Genomic DNA, 19,243 nt, shown 5'->3' with positions numbered 1-19,243 from the left:
ATGGATAACAAGAGAGTGGTGAAAAAGGTAAATCTGAGCAAATTTGAAGAAAGGAGGAGGTAAGGTAGGCCAAGGAGAAGGCGGAGGGATATGGTGGACGAGTGTGTGAGGAAGAGAGGTTTAGAAGTCAGTGAGGCTAGGGGACTGACAAAAGACTGAGCTGGCTGGACGAATATTGTGAGAAGCGCATGATCAGGGATTTGGCACCCCATTTCAATGTGACAGTGTCTGAACTGACTCTATCGGATATGTTTGTGAAGCTACAGAACAAGGTGAATGTTTTGGCTAATCAAATACAGCCAGGATTCTGGGGGCTTGAATGGCGATCAAATGGAAGCATGGCCCATTGGACTGGCAAACTTGGGCTGTCTGGACATTGCCACTCCTCACCCTGCCCAAGGGTGGGAAAGGAGGTCCAGATGATGATGATGATGATCTATCTATCTATTGCCGGAAGACTCATTCCCATAAGGGATGGCCACAAACAAATTGCCTCCGTGTTGTCCTTCCCCCACCATTTCACTGCCCTGCTCCCAGCTCACATCCCCCTCTCATATACCTCTCCACTCCATCCCTTCATCTCATCCTTGGCCTCCCCCTCCCTCTTTCCCCCCTCCATGTCACTCAGATACACTCTCCTCGTCAGTCTCTTGCTCTCCATCCTCTCCACATGGCCAAACCACCTCAATGTGTTTCTCTTAACGCTTCCTATCACATCCACGTCCACACCACAACGCTCCTTAACTTCCTCGTTTGTCAGTCTGTCTCTTCACATGACTCCATATGCTCCTCTCAAATAACTCATTATGACTTGTGTCCCTCCAACAAGGTCCAAGCTTCACTTCCATATGTTTGAGTTGGTACCGCAATAGTGTCATGCAGTAACTTTTTCACTTCCCTGTTTCTTATCACTGCTTTCAAAGAACCAGCAACCTTTAGTTGTACCCTAAGCAGCACTTCACCCTCTGAACTTCCATCCTCACTCATCACACTACCCAAGTACCGGTACTTAAACACACTCACATTTTCCATTTCTTCCTCATCCAACCTCATTGTACACTTACTGACTATTTCTCTCAAAGACCATAATTTTACCTTTCCCTACATTCACCTTTAGATTCCAATTCTTACACACTCTCCCAAATTCATCCACCAAGCCTTGCAGCTCCTCTTTGTCTTTACTTAACAACATATCATCTGCAAACAACAGTACAGGGATTTTCCAAACACTGTCCTCTCTCATTAAGGGCACTCCAATTATTTGAAATACCTGATGTCCGGGGCGTGCAGAAGACACACTTAACTAGACTATTCCAAATTAAAGTAATTATGTACATGAAAGACTGAATATGGGTGCTATGTGCCTGTCTGAAAGGGTGAGGGAAAAACTGGAATGCTGGAGTACAGCTATGAGGGAAGGCAAGCTGGCCAGTCAAAAGGTAATGTTTAAGAGAGTTGAAAGTGGTAGACAACATCATGCATGTTAACTGCATTCCACAAGGAATTAATACTGTACAGTTCCTGTATTTAGTCAGCAACCGTGCAGGGTTAAGGATGGCACAGAATTGGCTCTGCACACATAATCTCTTACAAGCTGATTCCAATAGAAGCATGTGATATTTCTGGTCATCCCACTCTCAAGATTATCTTTCTATTAATGAGGCCATTCGCCTCAAACACATTTGTTATATACACACACACACAGTCCAGACAAGCTTTAATCAACAGTACCACTGTTCCTGAATGAGCTCTTACTTTGCGCTTCCTTGCATCCTTCTTCTTTTTTGACTCCTTGGAGAAGCGGTCAAAGTCAGGTACTTCCTTATTCTTCACCCACTTCTGAATAATCTTAGTGAACCTGAGGACAACAACAACAATTAACTCACTGGCTGGTGAGAAACAGTCATCATCCTGATCTTTTTCCCACTGAAGGATGGGGAGGTTCTTCACATGTCAGACATTTCAGACTTATCAGGCAGCCTATAATGTAACTTCATTTTGACTTCCTGAGCAAAGTGAAAAACAGCAAAGGTTCAGTTATCCATTTATTAGGTCACACAGAAAACGTGTCAGTCACTATAACTTTCTTTTTTTCACTTATGCAGTACATTATGATAAAGTATGAAATTCCATGATATGTTTGCAACATCTGTTCATTTATCCTGTAATTTTCAATATTACCAATTACTGACTGTTCCTAAAAACATGGCAGTTCTGTATATAGAAAATGTTTGCAAAAATAATAAAACTGCTGAAGCTTGATTAATAAAATATGCATTATAAAAGTCTGAAGCATAAAACATTAAGGAAACTTTTGTCTTTTAATGATGACAGTTCATTCTTCATTCTGTTTCTCTGATAACTTGAAGTCCACCATCCCATTCCTGTCCATCATTTGATGGTCACACTGACAATCTTTACCTGGGCTCATCATCAACAGTGGCACACAGTACGTTCTGGATGATGTATTCCATGTCACCCTCACCATCCACATAGGCTTGCTTCAGGTCACTCTGCTCTTCTGCAGAATCTATTCCAAATAAACACCAATGCAAATTAATATAAGAATTGAGACAAGCACACGATACATAGGTATGAGGGCTGAGGAATCTATGTGGGAATTGCCGCATGTGACCTTGACTGTTGCGCTGCCAGAAATACTTGATTAATCAACCAGTCTATGTGGGAAGCTGGACCAGAATGGAGGCCGATGACTGAGTTTAATTTCAGTTACATGTACAAACGTTATACTGTATTTTTGAGCCCCAATTATTCAAACTGATGAATTATACCCAGAGCTGTTTCAATCTTAGGGTAAACATATTTTTAGTAAAATCGGTGTCATGCTGTTGCTGCTGCTGATGGTGTACTGAACTAAAAGTTGTGTTTACCATGAAACTGTATAAATGCAACTTCAGTCAGTGGATATACCTGTAATTTGATAATGCTGATGCATGTTGTTGTTTTTCTCTGCGTGACCACATATACCGTATACTGTACAGGTGGGGTACAACATAAGGCAATAGATATACACATACAGTGCTCGTCAGAAGTATGGAGCGCCCTGCGTCCCTCCTGAGAAACAAACCTTTCAACATTGAAAAAACATATAAATAAAGCATTTTATTTACCTTTAGTGCTTCGTAGGGTAGCCTTTACGTTTCTTCACGGACCTGAGACGTCTTGGAAGTGAAAGGGCGAGGCTCCTGAGGTGCTGGAGCGGTATTTTGTCCCAGGAGTCACGAATGGCGGCTTCCAGCTTAGGCAGAGAGCTCACGTCCTTCCCTTGGAGACTCTTCTTTACGAGGTACCAGAGGTTTTCAATCGGGTTGAGGTCTGGGCTATTTCCTGGCCAGTCTGTCATGAATGATACCTCGCAGTCACGAAGCCAATTGGTGACCGATTTGGCCTTGTGAGCAGGTGCACCGTCCTGCTGAAACACTCGTGCACCTGTTAGCTCGAAGGAGTCTGGTAAATGATCACACAGAAGCTCCAGGTAAACATCCTGATTCACTCTGAGGTTCTTGGGAAGTACAACAAGCTTCCCCAAACCCTTCCCTGAAAAACAACCCCATACTATGAGTGAATCAGGATGTTTAACTGTGCTTTCTACATACCGTGGGTCAAGTGGGTCACTACCTTTGCATGCTCCTCTGTTACAGGTAACACTAAACGTTGCCTCATCAGACCACAACACTGACAACCATTGCTCCTCACCCCAATTTAGATATTTATTAGCAAAGGCAAGCCTACGAATTCTCTGGCTGCTAGAGAGAAGAGGCTTTTTCACAGGCCTGTGACTTGTGTAACCAAGCTCATGCACCCTACGAGACACTGTTCTCACTGACACATCACCAAACACTTCTGGGTTGCTCTCCTTAATTTTCCTTGCACTCACACGAGGATTAAACTCCACTGCACGTTTTAAAACATTAACAGACCTTGGGGAAGTTTTCCTAGGCCTACCAGACCTCGGTTTCTTTGTGGGAACTTCACCACTGTTTTCCTCCCGAAACCGCGCACACCAACAACGCACTGTCGATCGTGCCACACCAACCAATTCACTAATTTCCTTTGTCTGGTGGCCTGCCTCCTTTAGAGCAATGATCTGGGATATGATTTCACTCGATAGTTCACGGGTAGGTGCCATAACAAAGTTTTGAAGGCCAAAACACTGCGGGACACTCGGTAAAAAATGGCGCAATTTGAGAGGGACACTCGGCGGAGTTCCTCTCTCTCAGGCAGCCCGTGGGCGACTGAGGCGGGAACCAACCAGCGCGTCAGAAGGCCCCAGGCTACCGTGACGTCATGCTCGGAGCTCAAACTTGTGGCTCAATTCTTACCCCCAAAAATGGGTGATTCTTTTTTGGCCATAAGTATTGCACGCCCGGCGGACAACGCTGAATACTTCTGACGAGCACTGTATGACATATTAATAACTTAAAGAAAGAGATTAAAGATAAGACAGCACAAACTCCCAAATCCAAAAACCTTCACTTTCCTAAACATTTTTTCATGTTACACAGGTATTAATATAACATGTCCTCCAATAATCAATGCATATTTGAAGACACTTTTGCAGATATGTATAAGAGCTGATGATACATTACTAATGCTAGGTACTTCATTGTATTTACTGTTCAAAGTAATCTAGACTATTTATTACATGATTTTTTCACAGTTATCATTATGATTCCACTTTCAATAAAGTCTTTGGAACCAAGTATTTCAGATCTGGAAGTTAGCACTGTACCAAGAAATTCAGTGAGATTAAAATGCAAATCAAAATGTAGCACATAATAATACAGGGCTGCCATACAGAATATATTTTTACATACTCATATCTTAATATGTACCGTACACTAACAAACCCTCATGTACTCCTGCTGGAACTTCTGTACTCATTTTTTTTTTTCCCTCTTTTCCTTATCAAGACCTTTATTATTCTTATCAGCCACCTTAGTATTCAGAATTAACAACTTTCAGCTTCCTTTTCAAATTTCCCTTTCTTTTCTATCAATGCATCACCACAAGGTTACCTACCTCAGATTCTTCCACCATTTCGCCATTCACCAGCACACTGCATCGTCACCTCTCTTAATAACCATAACCATCACTACTACTCTATCATACAACCATTCTCAGACCTTACCACTAACAAACACTTGCAAAACTCGGATCCAGTCAACAGAAAGTCCCATTCACAATTAGCAAAGTAGCACATCATCATCAGCATGCATAAGAATTAAAATATTTTTTTCTTTACCACTGAGCATCAGTTTCAGTCCGGTTTACCTTAGCTGACCTAGTCTATCTCGTAACCCTACCCATATCATCACTCACCAGATTTTTATACGTTATTATCCTCTCAGTTGACACTACATATGTCTTTTCTAGCTGTGCCTAGATCAATCACCACATTTATTCGCTGAAAAACTGTACATACTCACACTGATCACCTTTACTTCCATACAATCTTCTCCCACTGATATAACTCAGCTTACCCACAATTTGCATAAACAATACTACCAACACAGTGTAGCAAACCATCCTACCTTTGTACTCTGACTCAAAATTCTTAATGTCCTCAATGGTGATCTTTTTGAAGAGGAGGCGCCAGTACTGGTCCCAGTCACGGTCATCAGGTGCAATGTTCTCGTCATCCACTTCACCTACATGGTCAAAGTAATGGAGGCATGAGACACTGCATTACAATGGCATGTTACTCAGCAACTCTTGAATATAAACTCTTTTTTTTTTTTTTTTTTTTTTTTTAAACAAAGCAGCAAATACACAAAGGTTTAGTGAGAACTGTTGTTACTGTCCTTTTCGTCACCCTAAGTTCATTTCATACATAACCCCAGTGAACTGCAGGCTGAAACTGTCCTTCTGTGGTCCACCATCCTCCTTTAGAGGAATATGGAGGAAGGTGACAAACATTCGTAAAACCAGAAATAGAGGTACCCAGTTATATTAGTTTCAATCTGGGAAGGTGTCCCTCTTCAGCACTAAGTAAAAGCAGACTGTACTAATGTGCCACAGTTCACATCCAAGAGGTGGCAGGAGGTTTTTCAATCATATCACTGCTGCCTGGGACACTGGGTGGTTCCTACGGCTTTAATGGTCTGGATAACAGTAGCCTAACCTTGGGCCCACCTACAGTATATTCCAGAACGGATAATATGGACTGTTACTGCTTTCATAATACCCAAGGATGTGGTAAAAACAAAATAAAATGGTAATACGTAATCCTATATTACCCTTTACCACCAGCACAAAATGACCTGAGCATTTAATATTTTCACACTAAGATTATCATGTACTTAGTCCTTGTAATGGCCATTGTATTCAGCTTCATGACTTTTGCCTCTGGTTGTGCTATGGACTGTCTTAACAAAGAGACAAAGGCACCTTCACTAACATTTAGTTGTCCTTATACTGTGTTAAGAATTGAAAGAACATTCTGGCAGTTACCAATACAGAATCTTTATAGGGAAATAAAATTTGTAAATAATTTTACTTGGTATGAAAGTGGAAATAATATCACAATACTGTATTAATACACTATACCTGTCCTGTACTGTAACTTTAGACGCAAAGTTATAGTACCCATCTCTTTCATTTACAGCAGTGTCAAGGTACTCTCCTCACTGACTGTTATGCTTGTTGTTGGTGGTCAGAGATAGCTTAGCAACATCTTATCATGTTTAAAACAACACACAAATGAAGGGGGGGGGAAAAAAAAAAGGGCAGGAAGCCAGGAATATTGTCACAGGAATACACAAAAGTTATTAAATCAACCCAAGATCAGACATAATTCTATGATATGGCTACCACTCACCTGACTCATCATACACTGCCCTGCGGTCCACATCAGACAGGATAGCATACACCTTTCCTAAGGTCTGAAACTTCTGTGTGGCATCTTGTTTTTCATTGGGGTTCACTCGGTCAGGGTGAACCTTGAGGGAGACACGGTGGTAGCCCTTCTTCACTGCAACACACACAAATAATAACCATGAGCTCACGATCAACACTTCCCCAAGGGTTCTCTCCGTCAAAATAAAGAAAAGAACAAGTCATTTTCACTTTAAATTTACAAATTAAGTTACAGAACAAATGTATACAAGGGATACAAACAGGATGCAAACAAAATTACATGCCTTTCTCACAATACTGTACACGAAAAATCAGATTACAGAACAAATACCAGTATGTACACAAAGGTTTCAAACATTATACCTGGTTGCTTTAGTTTCATTAAAAAACTGTAAATAACAGTAGCTTACTAACAAACCCATGTGCCGTGACCCAACCAATGCACAAGGAATTCTCATATTAACCCCTTCACTCTGATGATGTATTTTCTGTTCTATTATTACTACCAGTACTTCCACACAGCTTTATTCACCTTAGGTCAGATTTACAAAATGAAGGAGTTAGATATCGCCTTCATTAACTCATTCGCTACAAGAAGTTCTTCCGGTGAGGAATGAAATCATCTGATGGTGGGTTGGCAATAGAGAATAATATGTACTGTAACTGAAATTACAGGTTATGGCAAAAATCCGGTGTCTATATCAACTGCATACTGTATTTATAAGCTATATCCAATTACTGTCATTTCAGTGGAAAATATTAAAAAGACTGATTCTAAACAGTGTAAAATTTCCATCTAAATATGTTAAGGGGATTGTCAATAATATCTTGATGGGGATGTTGAAGTTGAAGTTGTTGTGGTTATTTATCTGGTCCCACTCCGCCAAAGGCACTCTGCAGGACCATCACGTATGAATTAGATCAAACCCAATACAAAAATCACAGTGCGTATCCTTCCCTGATTGTTGAATCCTCCAGGTCGTAACATTCTGAGAACAAGAATGTCTTTAACTTGTTTTTAAAACTCTTTATGCCCTTGATCAGCCTTATATCAAGTGGAAGACTGTTATAAAGTCTTGAGGCAGCAAACTTGAAGGCACGAAAGCCAATATTGGATGAAACTCTAGGCTCCAACAGTGTCAGTCCAACACTAGCTCGACAAGTGTTGATGCCATCTTCAGATGGTTGAACATAAAGTTAAGCTCAATGACAGTTCCAGCAAGACCATAGTGACGTACAGCGCTAAATAATACATTGGTATCTTGACAAAATATAACACTGCAAGGACAGCTGTTGCCTTAATTCTGCTGTTGTGGTGGTTCACCTCCCACATGATCGTATTTGGTTTTCAGTAAAATCCAGTTGAAGGTCATCATTTATTTTATTATTATTATTTTTTTTTACTGTCTCGTACATTCTGCTCATTCTTTTTTCTAACCTATGCAATGACTGCTTCCTATTGATAAGTTTCTTATTAAATTTACACTCATCATCCATTCTGACATAGAAGTTTGTTGTTTCAGGGATGGAGCCATACTAAATCCTACCCATGAGCCTATACTGTACTTGACCATGAATTAATGTTATGCTATTTTAATCCACCATAAGTTACATTATGTTAGGATAAGTTGAGCTTCTGCATAGTTCATCTTACAATATCTTTTTTGCCAAAAAATATCATTACGCTAGTTTTACTTCACTTACCACCATCCCATACAATGTGCCTACATGAGATACTAATATCTTTGAGCTTCCCAATCTCCTATGTGGATATCACCATCAAGTTAGGTAATCAAGGAATAAATAAAAACTAAATAAAACGGCACTGTGAAGTTCTCTACCTGGTACAGGTTACCATAGCATCTGATACATGGTGCTTCAGAAGAAACTGGGAAATCGTATAAAACACAACTGCGGCGTTAACACTCTGCCAAACCTCCAACTCACAAATGAACGCATCACATTTACAAAAATGAAAGGGGGGGAGTGGTCTCAAGTGACGTCATTTTTAAGCAATTGACAAAGAAAATATTAAATGTCATACTTACACTCATTTTCTGACGCTTTCTTGTCCACATTCAAAACCTTATACAGATCTCGTGTCCCAAAGAACTCCTCGCAGCTGTCTAAGAGTCCTGTCATCGCTAAAAAGATAAGGAAATGCAGGAATTACGCTGTGATGTGAAGCTGGCGTAACAATGTTGTTTACCTCCAGCTGCCGATTGAGTTGCGCGGGAAGACAACAGCGTTCGTAAATATTTGCATTTTCTTATTCTATTGTATTCCAAAAATAGTTTTAGTAACTAGCATCAGAACTCACGTAAAGAAGTAATAAGATATAAAAATCTACAAAGCCATGATAATAAAATACACTTATGAAACTGCTACTTTTGAGTCATCACTGATAAAGAGATCAATGGATGACAGCGGTTGCCATGGATTGTCAAGTTTTATCTTGAACTTTGAAAAGTATGAACATGTGAAGAACTAATACAAATTTTCTGATTTTTTAGGGTATTGGCAACGTAATTAGCCTTGCTGTGAACTTTTGGGAATGTTAGTCCACGTGCTAATACACAAATTTAGAATACACCTAGTATCGTATTACTAGCATCATAAAGCACCCAGATACCCTACATTAACTCTTTAATGAATAAACATATCGCTCTACTCAGAGCATATGTTTCAACATCGCTTATCTAGAATATTCTCCTTCCTTACAGAAAACGAACACTTATCTTCCTAAATTTCCTTCAAATCTTGACTCTGACTTGAACTTACTATCAAATATGAATTTTGGTATATTTTCATTAGATATTAATACTAATCAATAATATCCGAATAAATACCCTTTTTACTTGCCTTTTCAGTACTTACTATTATATTTGATGAAGTAAAAAGGTATCATGATATTCTACTGATGGGAGATGATACAGACGAGGCTTAGGCAATGTTTTCATGGTGCTGCCTGAACACAGATCTAAAGGGTTCAGTCCGTCAGAAGAGGCATTTCCGACGAGAGCTTAAAGCGTATTTACTGTTCTCTCTCACAGCCTGTCGTCCTAGTTCCAATCCAGAATGACGTTAGTTCAGTGCTATAATAAAGGCTGCGGCCAGAAGTTTCATATAGAGGAAAATTCAGACGGTGAGTAGCGGACGTCATTGGTGGTTGGTGCGGCATCTTAAGTAAATACACCGGTTGAAAGGTGTAATTAAGATTCTGATTGGGTTACGGGGAGGTTCTTTTGGCTTTTATATGTGCATAACTGGCTAAAGCCTCCAAATATACAGCTAGCACTTTTGGAAGCTGGGTTTAGGATCATGGATGTGTGTTCTAGGTACCTTAGAGTTGTAGGGAACAAGCTTAAGTGTTTGGTTTTGGACATCATGGGATTTTCAATAGATTTTTAGTAGTGTTTGAATAATTCTAAGCATCAAGTAAGCATTGGGAGTTTGTAATTCCAATCAAACCCAGCCAATGGTGACAATCTGATGTCAGTGGTGGCACTATTTTTGTAAGTTAGTAACCATATAACCAAACCATGCATGCTCCCTATGTGTCAGCAAGTGGGTTGGTGGAGGGTTAGTGCCCTTCCCCATAAAACAAATAACTCAAAGTCAAATGGCCACCCCTTGCGGGATTATGGCGTCTGGCAATAGATAGATAGACATTACGAGTTATTGTAAGCAGTGCAGCTCAGTCGCTGTTGTGCCAAACTGACTCAAGTATTGTCTGAAATTCAGGTATTTGGGAGCAGAATGTATTATTATCCAGCATTGCTTCATGTGTCTAATGGCCTAACTTATGAACTTCAATTTATTGAGTTGATCCTGTATCAACTGATTTTCTAGTGTCATTGAATCTGCTTCAGTGAATTGATATATACCGTATTTTGTAATTTTTGTGGTACCATACAATGAGTTTCAGGTACAATATCAATTGTTATCTTTAGTTACTTGAACAGTAGGTTTATAGTCTTTAAAAATTGTATATGAGAGAGGGGGGTGTGAATTGGGAGCAGGGCAGTGAAATGGTGGGGGACAGGGTCACGTGGAGGCAATTTGTTTGTGGCCATCCCGTATGGGATTAGGGTGTGTGGCGATAGATAGATAGATAGAAAATTGCAGTATATATAAATTATATAAAAAGTTTTTAAAATAACAGCATTTCACATTTCAATAAAAGAGTCCTGGTTGCTTTGGTTAACATGAGTAACTTTTTCAGATGCATGTGAATATCACCCAGGAGCTCCGATATTTCATGATGCGTACAAGGGGTGGTCGTGTTGTAATAAAAAAAGCACTGATTTTACTACTTTTTTAAATACAAAGGTATGTAACTGCATTTGAAATTCAGTATTTGATGAAATGGTGCATCATTTGTATGTTGAATCTCCTATTATAATGTCTCAGTGTTAACCACTTCACTCTGAGGATGCATGGCTCACTTTGTTTTATTCTTGTTACCTGAAGTTGTTATTTAGATTGGGTGATTTTTTTTTTCTCTCTCTTTTTTTTTGGGAATTAGATATAGATATATCCTTCTGTTACATGTTCATTTTTTTTTTTTTTTCTAAGTTGAATAAGATTATTAGGAGGGAGCAAGAAAAAAATGTAAAAATACCACCATATTAAAGGGGATAAAACCATGTCACTAAATGAATTAATTTGTCTCCAGTGTAATACACTTTGTTTCGTGTGAAACCATACAAATGTTCGATGCAACACGTAAAATAAAATCAGGTATTATATATATTGAGCATCCATTTTTTTATGCCATAGGTAATTAAAAAAAAACAGTATTGTCATAACCATCAACATCAGAGCAAGCTGCTTCCCTTTTGCTTTTCCCCCCAGATTCGCTCTCCCTTGAAATGTGATCTTCAGATTAATCTTGAACAAATTTTTTGTTACAAATGCTATACCAACACAGGTTTGATTCTCAGCATTACCGAGATACAATAACTGAACACCATATGGGCAAGTGTGGTGTCTCTCATAATTCGCCCATAAGACCTTCATTAACTAAAGCTCTGTAACAGTTACCAGACGAACTCATGGTGGTTTAACATTTATAATACAAGAATAATCTGATGTTTGGCACACATTTCATGGGACACTTTGTACATAAATGTGCATGTTCCATTCCTTTTCAAACCTGTAGATGGTGTAAGATGGGCTGAGACTTGTATCTTCCCGCTGGGGGGGAATTTTTTTTTTTTTCCAAAGGTAGGTTATAATTCTTTTATCATCATGATCATTTCAGGGCTGTACAAAAGGCAGACACAACCCAGATAAGCCAGAGGAGCCCCAGCGGCCTAAAGTGGACCAAGCGACAAAAGACGAAGTGATTACTGTGGAGGCACCCAAGCCCGCGCCCTCTCTTCCCAGGCCAGATTTTAACTCACCTATGACCAGACTTCCCGTCACTGTTACACAATCGTTAAAACAGGTTAGCTTGAGTACAATGAGGTTTTTGTGTTTAACCCCCTAAAGGCTGATATCCGCACGTTGTGACAGACCCTGAGGATGGGTATAATTGGCCAAATGTAACCAAACTTTTAAATCCTTGTAAAAACATAATGAGTAATGCTAGAGTAAAAAATGAAGTACAATTGGAAAATACATACCTTCAGGTCTTCCATGAGGTGGCATTGCGGACTACATGAACTTACACTGGACAGGGAGTGATTTTAGAAGGTGTACTAAAATCACGTTTTTATTTCACTCCTATGACCACTAGTTGGAGCTTACCACACCCTGATTTTCACAGTATAATTACTGTTCAACATTGTACTTATTATAAACATTCACTGTGTGATCACTGTTGTTGTTATATTTCACTGTATTGGTGCAGCAATACTTGTAACACACACTTGCATTGAAATACATTTTCAAAACCATTTTATAATACAAGTTTCGAATAAACTGGACACTCCATAATATAATAATAATGATAATATCACAGATCACATCACTGTCGCGTCACTGTTACCGCAATGTATTTATTACACTGAGGCAGTTATGGAGAATAACATGTTTTGAGTACCGTATATATGTATGTTTAAAAATATACCCCACAATACAGTATTATATACTATGGTGTGGGGGTGTTGGGGAGGGTTTGTTATTGTCATCCTACTCCTCCATAGAGCATGAGAAGTTGTCTCAATGCCCACGCTACTTTGAAAAATGACAGGACTGCATATGCGGACTCCTGTCTCTTCGCCACTTGTACTTCTTGGACTGCATATGCAGACACCCGTCTCTTAAGGGTTAAGGCTTATATTTTCACAGTTTATTATAGTGGTACAAGTGGCAGTGCAGTAAAAGTCCTCCGATCCAACCACCAATGATCCGAATATCCCAACACTCTGAAGTTTTCAAGGCGAAATTTTTCTATTTTTTCTGGGCTTTATCTGTGGATTTATCTGGCTTGGACTTGCTCTTGGACTTGGATGTACCTGCCTGCAACTATTCTGGTGAGTAAAACAATAACCCATATCATTTAAAGCGTATAATGATCATGTACATATTTCTGATGTTTTCTAAGATCCCCTCCAATACTCCAGATAAAAACAATAGTCCAAAAGACTCTCAGTTCCCTACCATTCGGATTACAGGACTTCTACTGTAAATGTACTATGCTTGTAAATGTCTTCAGTATGGTGACCCGTTTCTTTTGTTGCTACTGCCAGACAGTGATTAGAGGTTATTAGATACCCCTCTTAGTGAAAGGGACAGGGACAATCTCCAGTAACCTCTTTTGTATAACTAAGCCTTTTTTAATATTGGTATTTCTAAGAAGTATTTTATTCACCTTAGTAGGGACCCGTCAAAGTGAAAAGGTTAACATATAGTCAAATATCTTTTTGTCAGAGCCTCTTGTAACAGTGTGCAGCATCAAGCAATACAGTAAATACGTATATCTAGTGTACAAGCAGTAGTTCTGAGAAAATCTAATTTGTACAAATGTGTGTTTGTGGTAGGTGGGGGCGCCTACCATCCACCCACTCAATGTAGTGCTGTTCTTGAGTGTCCGTCCTTTCCTCTCTTCCTTTCTTTTTTCTTTCCTTCCTATTCTGTCTTCATTTCCTTTGTTCTTTCCTTGTCCTTGTACCTACGGGTGACTTTACATTCCCTCTTCTGTCTTTCTTTCCATTTTTCTGCCTAGGGGTGACTCTACACTGAGTGACAAGCCAAATGATTTCCTGTACACCAGGAAACCATTTACTACACTGGGTGGTAACCATATAACGAAATCATGGGGCCTTGTGGGTCAGTGGGTAAGTAAGGCACTCCGATCGGATTGAACCTGTGCAGGTTTATATCCAAGTGGTGGTTGGGGTTTATTGCTCACGTAATGCTACTCAGGGATGAGTGAGGCTGGTCGCTCTCATCTTAAATGTCAGGACCAACTTGCCTAGCCCCGGGCTCCTATGCTTCTCGTGGGGTGCCACAGGATTGGGTAATAAAGATGATGATGACTAAATTGTGTGTATGTTTTTTCTTTAAGTTCATACAGTCCAGCCATATACTGTATAGATAAGGTACTGTAAATGGAACCTAACATTCTGCCAAATTTTATATTAGTCATTAATTAGTGTTGCCTATTAGTTGTGTAAAAACAGCTTGTGTATTAGTGTTTCTAGTTTGGCCCCTTCATTTCAAGTATGACATGTAGAATGATGATTAAAAACCATATTGCATTATTACTGTACTGGTATCTCATTGTAAAATTACATTTAGAAGTAATATGGCAATGGTTCCTGTATGGCATTACCTTGGATGATTAAAAAAAAAAAAAAAAAAAAACTATAAGGTATTCAGTACCACTACAGTGTATGGAAAATTTCAGTTGGAATTCCTTCTTCATATATATATATATATATATAAAGTTTTTTTTATTTATTTATTTATTTATTTATTTTTTTGCAGTATACCAGTACACTGAAATAATCATCAGTTATATGTGGTCTTTACTTAATGTAAGTGATATTGAATGTGCTGAGTCAGATTTGTGTTCCAAAATACAACCACATGCTTCATACATCTGGTATTGCTTACTGGAGCGAACTAGCATATCAGCTTTACAGGTAGCAGTGGAAGTTTATTAGGCCATTTTTGTGGAATTTATGGCAGATTTATATATTTAAAAAAATTACAGAGGAAATATATTTTACAATTTTGCCATCCAAAGTGCAAAAGAGCTGATCCAAATGAAGTTATACCATATATTTCTGTGTTCAAGCAGTGTATGGTACTCAAGAAAAAGTCAGTGTTCAGACATCTCACTATTTTTACATAATACAGACTCTAAGAGAAAAATTCAGTTTTCAGATAACTACTTTATTTTTATAGGCTCTAGAGAAAAATGTAAAAAAGGAGACGTCTGAAAATGAATCAACTGGTGAGAAGATTGAGGCCGGTGTGAAGGTTGGGGAAAGCTGTAAAAACAACGGCTGCAAGGCGGTTAGTACACACAAGGTTTATTTGTCTTAGTCTTTCTGTGAGAGCAGCATTTTTGTAAAATTATGAACTAAACTGGTAAATGTTAACTTCTTGTTTTGTATACACCAGTTCCATACCAGTACTGTTTTTCTGTTTGGTAATGGAGTGCTTATTATTATAGAACTATAGTTCTCAGGCCTGGTAAAGAGTATTCACCTGTAACAGTACATTTTCCCCACCAAAGTATACTTGTTAAAGTAGTTTTTTATTTTTTATTTTATTTTTTATTTTTTTTAACTGGCTCCTCTCTTTCAGATTTATGACGGAGAACACAGCAACCTAGAGATGTGCAAGTACCACCCAGGAACTCCAGTGTTTCATGAAGGCTTGAAATATTGGACCTGCTGTCAGAAGAAGACCACGGACTTCTCTGAGTTTCTTGAGCAAATTGGCTGCTCCTCTGGTCACCATTGTTGGGTCAAATTGGTAAATTGCTCCTGCCCATTTTATTTTAACAGATGAGTTAAAGATTTTTTTTTTTTTTCCCAGTATATTAATTCACATCAAAATACAGTATCAGTAAGTACATGGTATATATATGTCTGCAGTATGTATAATTACATTAACTTACAGTATTTATTTCTACAGGGTAGTTATATTAATGTAAGTCTGTAAATACCAGTATTATAAACAGTTATCTGGTGTACATTAATGGCAGCTGCAAAGAACATTAATTTTGATAACTACAGCAACTAGCAAAAAATTGCTATTTCCCAGTGTGTGTATATGTACAGTAAATTCTGTATGTTTATCTGATAGAGCACATTAATACCCCCTTCAGTTCATTACTGTTTTTTCATTTTATTCATGTTGTTACCAGACAGTTTTATTCACCTTAGTAGAACCCTGTGGTAGTGAAGGAATTACTGCAGGTTATGTATCCTTTCTGGTCAAAAAATTCTCTCCAAAATAATTTTGTCAGGCTGTAGCAAGAATAATACATCACTGTACTGAACGGGTCAGGTGGATGCAGTCCTTACCATTGCCAGATATATGAAAGTTTAAGCCTTATCATTACTAAGTAATTAGTTTTTACCATTAACAACTATAGAAAAAAATAGTCTATACTATTACCAGTTTTGATTACCCTTACCAGATAAAGGAAAGTCTAGTTCATACTGTTTCAAAATATAAAATGAATTTAGTCCTTAACACTACTAGATTTAATCCTTCCATTTCTTTGCCAACCAGGATACAAAGAAAGTGGCAGCATGTAGATACGATTGGCACCAAACAGGGACCCACGTGTGCATCGCTGTGTATGCCAAGCTGGCCAACCCTACTGCCACTTTTGTTGAGGTCAACCCCATCAGGCTTAATGCTAATATTGTCTTTGGAGATGGGGCACTATTTACCCTAGATATTGAGCTTGAAGGCGTAAGTTCTCAAACTGTTTTGTTAAGTAATATTAGACATGTATATGTTTGTAGGTTTGTGATACAGGGTTACAATGTTGACACAAGCCAAGTTGGAGAAGAGTGATGAAGAGTGTATTGTATGCCAAGAAGACATCAGAATGAAGTATTTTAATGCCATGAAGCATTGTGCATGTAGCTGTGTATGTGTGTGCTGCAGTACTTTAATTATGCATAGACTGAATATAAAATGGGGAAAAATGTCTGCTGTTCAAGGTGATTGAATGATTATTGCTTTAATACAGTGAATATGCATTAGTACATTGGCAGGGAGTTGCCCAGGGATGGTTGTATGAGTATGGGCATTAGAAAAATGTTAAATGTGCATCCTTTAACTGTTAGAGAAGCATCATCATCATCTGGACCTCCTTTCCCACCCTAGGGCAAGGGTGAGGAGTAGCAATGTCCAGACAGCTGGTGGATAAGGGTGCCCATCATCGACTAACTCGGTGTACAGTAGAGGCGCCATATGATCTCTACACCGAGTGACAAACTAAATGGTTTCCAGTACCCAGGAAACCATTTACTATGCTGGGTGGTAACCACATAACTGGGTTTTTTGGCAGGGTTAAGTGTCCCCCAGATTCCCCTATCCAAAATCACTTAATCATGTCAGTTGTTTCAGAGTTGGAGAAATATGCTTAAAATAATAAGATAATTGTTTCTTTCAAATTTCAAGCTGAAAAAAGGAGACCATGTAGTATACTCATAATGGTTAGTGGTGAAGTAAGCCATAAGGTGTTTGTTCTCTAAAATTCCTGTTTGTGGTGATGGTTGTGTGTATAGTTCATCAGTTTGAATCCCTATAAGTTTTTTAACATGCAGTGCCAATAAGGGTGTAGGCTGGTCACTTAACCTAAATGTTCTGGAGTGTGGTAGCCTTGGCCTGTATTTTAAATGGCATTGCAGGCTTGGTAACACTTTTCATGAGCAATTTAACATGCCTGTTACACACAGATGTTATTATTTGTATATTTTTAGCACCAGCATAGCTTGCCTCAGTCATGTACACGATATAAAAAGATGTAATGTTCAGTGTCACTCTGTGAGGCAGATTTGCTACAAAGTGTCCTATGCCACCTAGAAATGGACCTTGCCCTGTGTTCCTCAGTACCTGACAAGGTACTAAGGGAAGTTTAGACTTGAATTTTTAGGTTTTTCATATTCTGTTGAGTACTGATTTAGACCTTTTGATTTCTCTTTTCAGCTAATTGATGAGAAACAGAGCAGCATGACTCTAGCTGCAACCAAGGTAGAAATAAAACTCCGAAAAGCTGAACCAAAGAGCTGGCGGAATCTCAACATCGTGAGGAAGGTGGAGGATAGGAGTGATACGCAAGACGGAGACAAGGAGAAAGACGATCTAGAGGAGAGAGTTGATGCAGTGGACCTGAGTGATCTCTGAGGGGATGCAAGGTTGGAAAACGATTGTTTCAGGATGCAAACAAGTGCAATACAGACTCTTTTATATTTGAGGGTTGTGTTCTCGTTGGCATTGTAAGCTTCATAGTATCTTCTTCTCTGCCGTTTATTATGCACATTGCTCCTTAATATCCTCTTTTATGTTATTTATATATTTCTATTACAGTATTGACTTTTTTCTCCTAATAATGCACAAGAGGATAGAATGGTGTAATAAGCAAATTATGTAGCTGAGGAAGATATTCAGTGATGTCTCCATAGCCACAGAGAAAACAGCCCTTTGTGATCATGAATTTCCTGCCAGTTTAGCATGTGATTCCTCATCTACCAACTGTTAATTACATGCACGTCATGATTCATTGTGTATTATGCCATATCTCATACTCCAACTCTGTGTATAAACCTACATTACTGAACATGGTACCAATTTTTATTTTCAGTAGTAGGAAGTAGTTGTTAAGAAACAATGAAATGATAAGAAGCAGAAAGTTGTAATCAAACCCAAAGTACTCTTGACTGGCAGGGATCTATACTTAATGAATTTGTAACAGATGTGTAGTTTCTTAACATGATTAAAGAATAAGTAATTTAAGTTTGATGGAGTAGCTTGATTTTATACTCATACCTGTATACTGTACATCCATTGATTAGATCAGTGCAAATGAGCAGTAGATGCATAGGGAAAGACACCATGTAAGTCTTCAGTAACTAGGTTGCTTTCCTAAGTGAGTGAATTTCTATCCAGAAGGACAGTGACAGAAATGAATAAACATTGTATATACTTCAGTCTTTCTTTACACAGGAACATTTAGATAATACAAATCTTTCTTTGTAACATATTAACCCAGTGGCTTTTAACAGCAAGGAGAAATAAGGCTCCAATACAGTATTGTAGACCTGTGAGGAGATCTGCTGCAGGACCACTCAGGAAAAATGACAGCCAAAATTAACTTTTCCCCACTATAGTGAAGGAAGAACATGGAAAGGGTATTTGTAGTGAGTGATGCTCCTGAAAG

General features: G+C 38.7%; 2 protein-coding genes across 3 annotated transcripts in view; one reads left to right on the top strand and one right to left on the bottom strand.

Moving 5' to 3' along the window:
• Positions 1-9,082, bottom strand: part of LOC145416778 (dnaJ homolog subfamily C member 9) — a 412,599-nt gene extending 403,517 nt beyond the window's left edge. For both annotated transcript variants that reach the window (XM_080285699.1, XM_080285698.1), the window contains exons 1-5: positions 8,928-9,082; positions 6,842-6,994; positions 5,556-5,672; positions 2,422-2,530; positions 1,756-1,858 (exon numbers count right to left, since the gene is read on the bottom strand). In XM_080285699.1, coding sequence (XP_080141825.1) covers positions 1,756-1,858; positions 2,422-2,530; positions 5,556-5,672; positions 6,842-6,994; positions 8,928-9,021 — 576 coding nt within the window. In that variant the 5' untranslated portion in view covers positions 9,022-9,082. The remainder of the gene's footprint in view (positions 1-1,755; positions 1,859-2,421; positions 2,531-5,555; positions 5,673-6,841; positions 6,995-8,927) is intronic.
• Positions 9,083-9,864: 782 nt separating this feature from the next.
• mora (cysteine and histidine rich domain containing protein) lies at positions 9,865-18,985 on the top strand. The gene is made up of 7 exons (XM_080285710.1): positions 9,865-10,024; positions 11,105-11,211; positions 12,146-12,331; positions 15,241-15,351; positions 15,646-15,816; positions 16,582-16,767; positions 18,013-18,985. The coding sequence occupies exons 1-7, from the start codon at positions 9,958-9,960 to the stop codon at positions 18,208-18,210; spliced, it is 1,026 nt and encodes a 341-aa protein (XP_080141836.1). The 5' UTR covers positions 9,865-9,957; the 3' UTR covers positions 18,211-18,985.
• The last annotated feature ends 258 nt before the right edge of the window (positions 18,986-19,243 follow it).

This window comes from Coenobita brevimanus, chromosome 107, assembly GCF_032717465.1.
Source record: "Coenobita brevimanus isolate Jiangsu-jjx chromosome 107, ASM3271746v2, whole genome shotgun sequence".
NCBI classification, from domain to species: domain Eukaryota; kingdom Metazoa; phylum Arthropoda; class Malacostraca; order Decapoda; family Coenobitidae; genus Coenobita; species Coenobita brevimanus.
The sequence above is the reverse complement of the archived record's forward strand: the minus strand, read 5'-3'. Positions and strand labels throughout refer to the sequence as shown.

Excerpts from the sequence above, each read along its gene's own strand:
- mora (XM_080285710.1), top strand. The coding sequence starts at position 9,958 with ATGACGTTAGTTCAGTGCTATAATAAAGGCTGCGGCCAGAAGTTTCAT. Across the intron at positions 12,332-15,240 it reads TTACACAATCGTTAAAACAG|GCTCTAGAGAAAAATGTAAA; the intron begins GTTAGCTTGAGT and ends TTATTTTTATAG. Across the intron at positions 16,768-18,012 it reads TAGATATTGAGCTTGAAGGC|CTAATTGATGAGAAACAGAG; the intron begins GTAAGTTCTCAA and ends TTCTCTTTTCAG.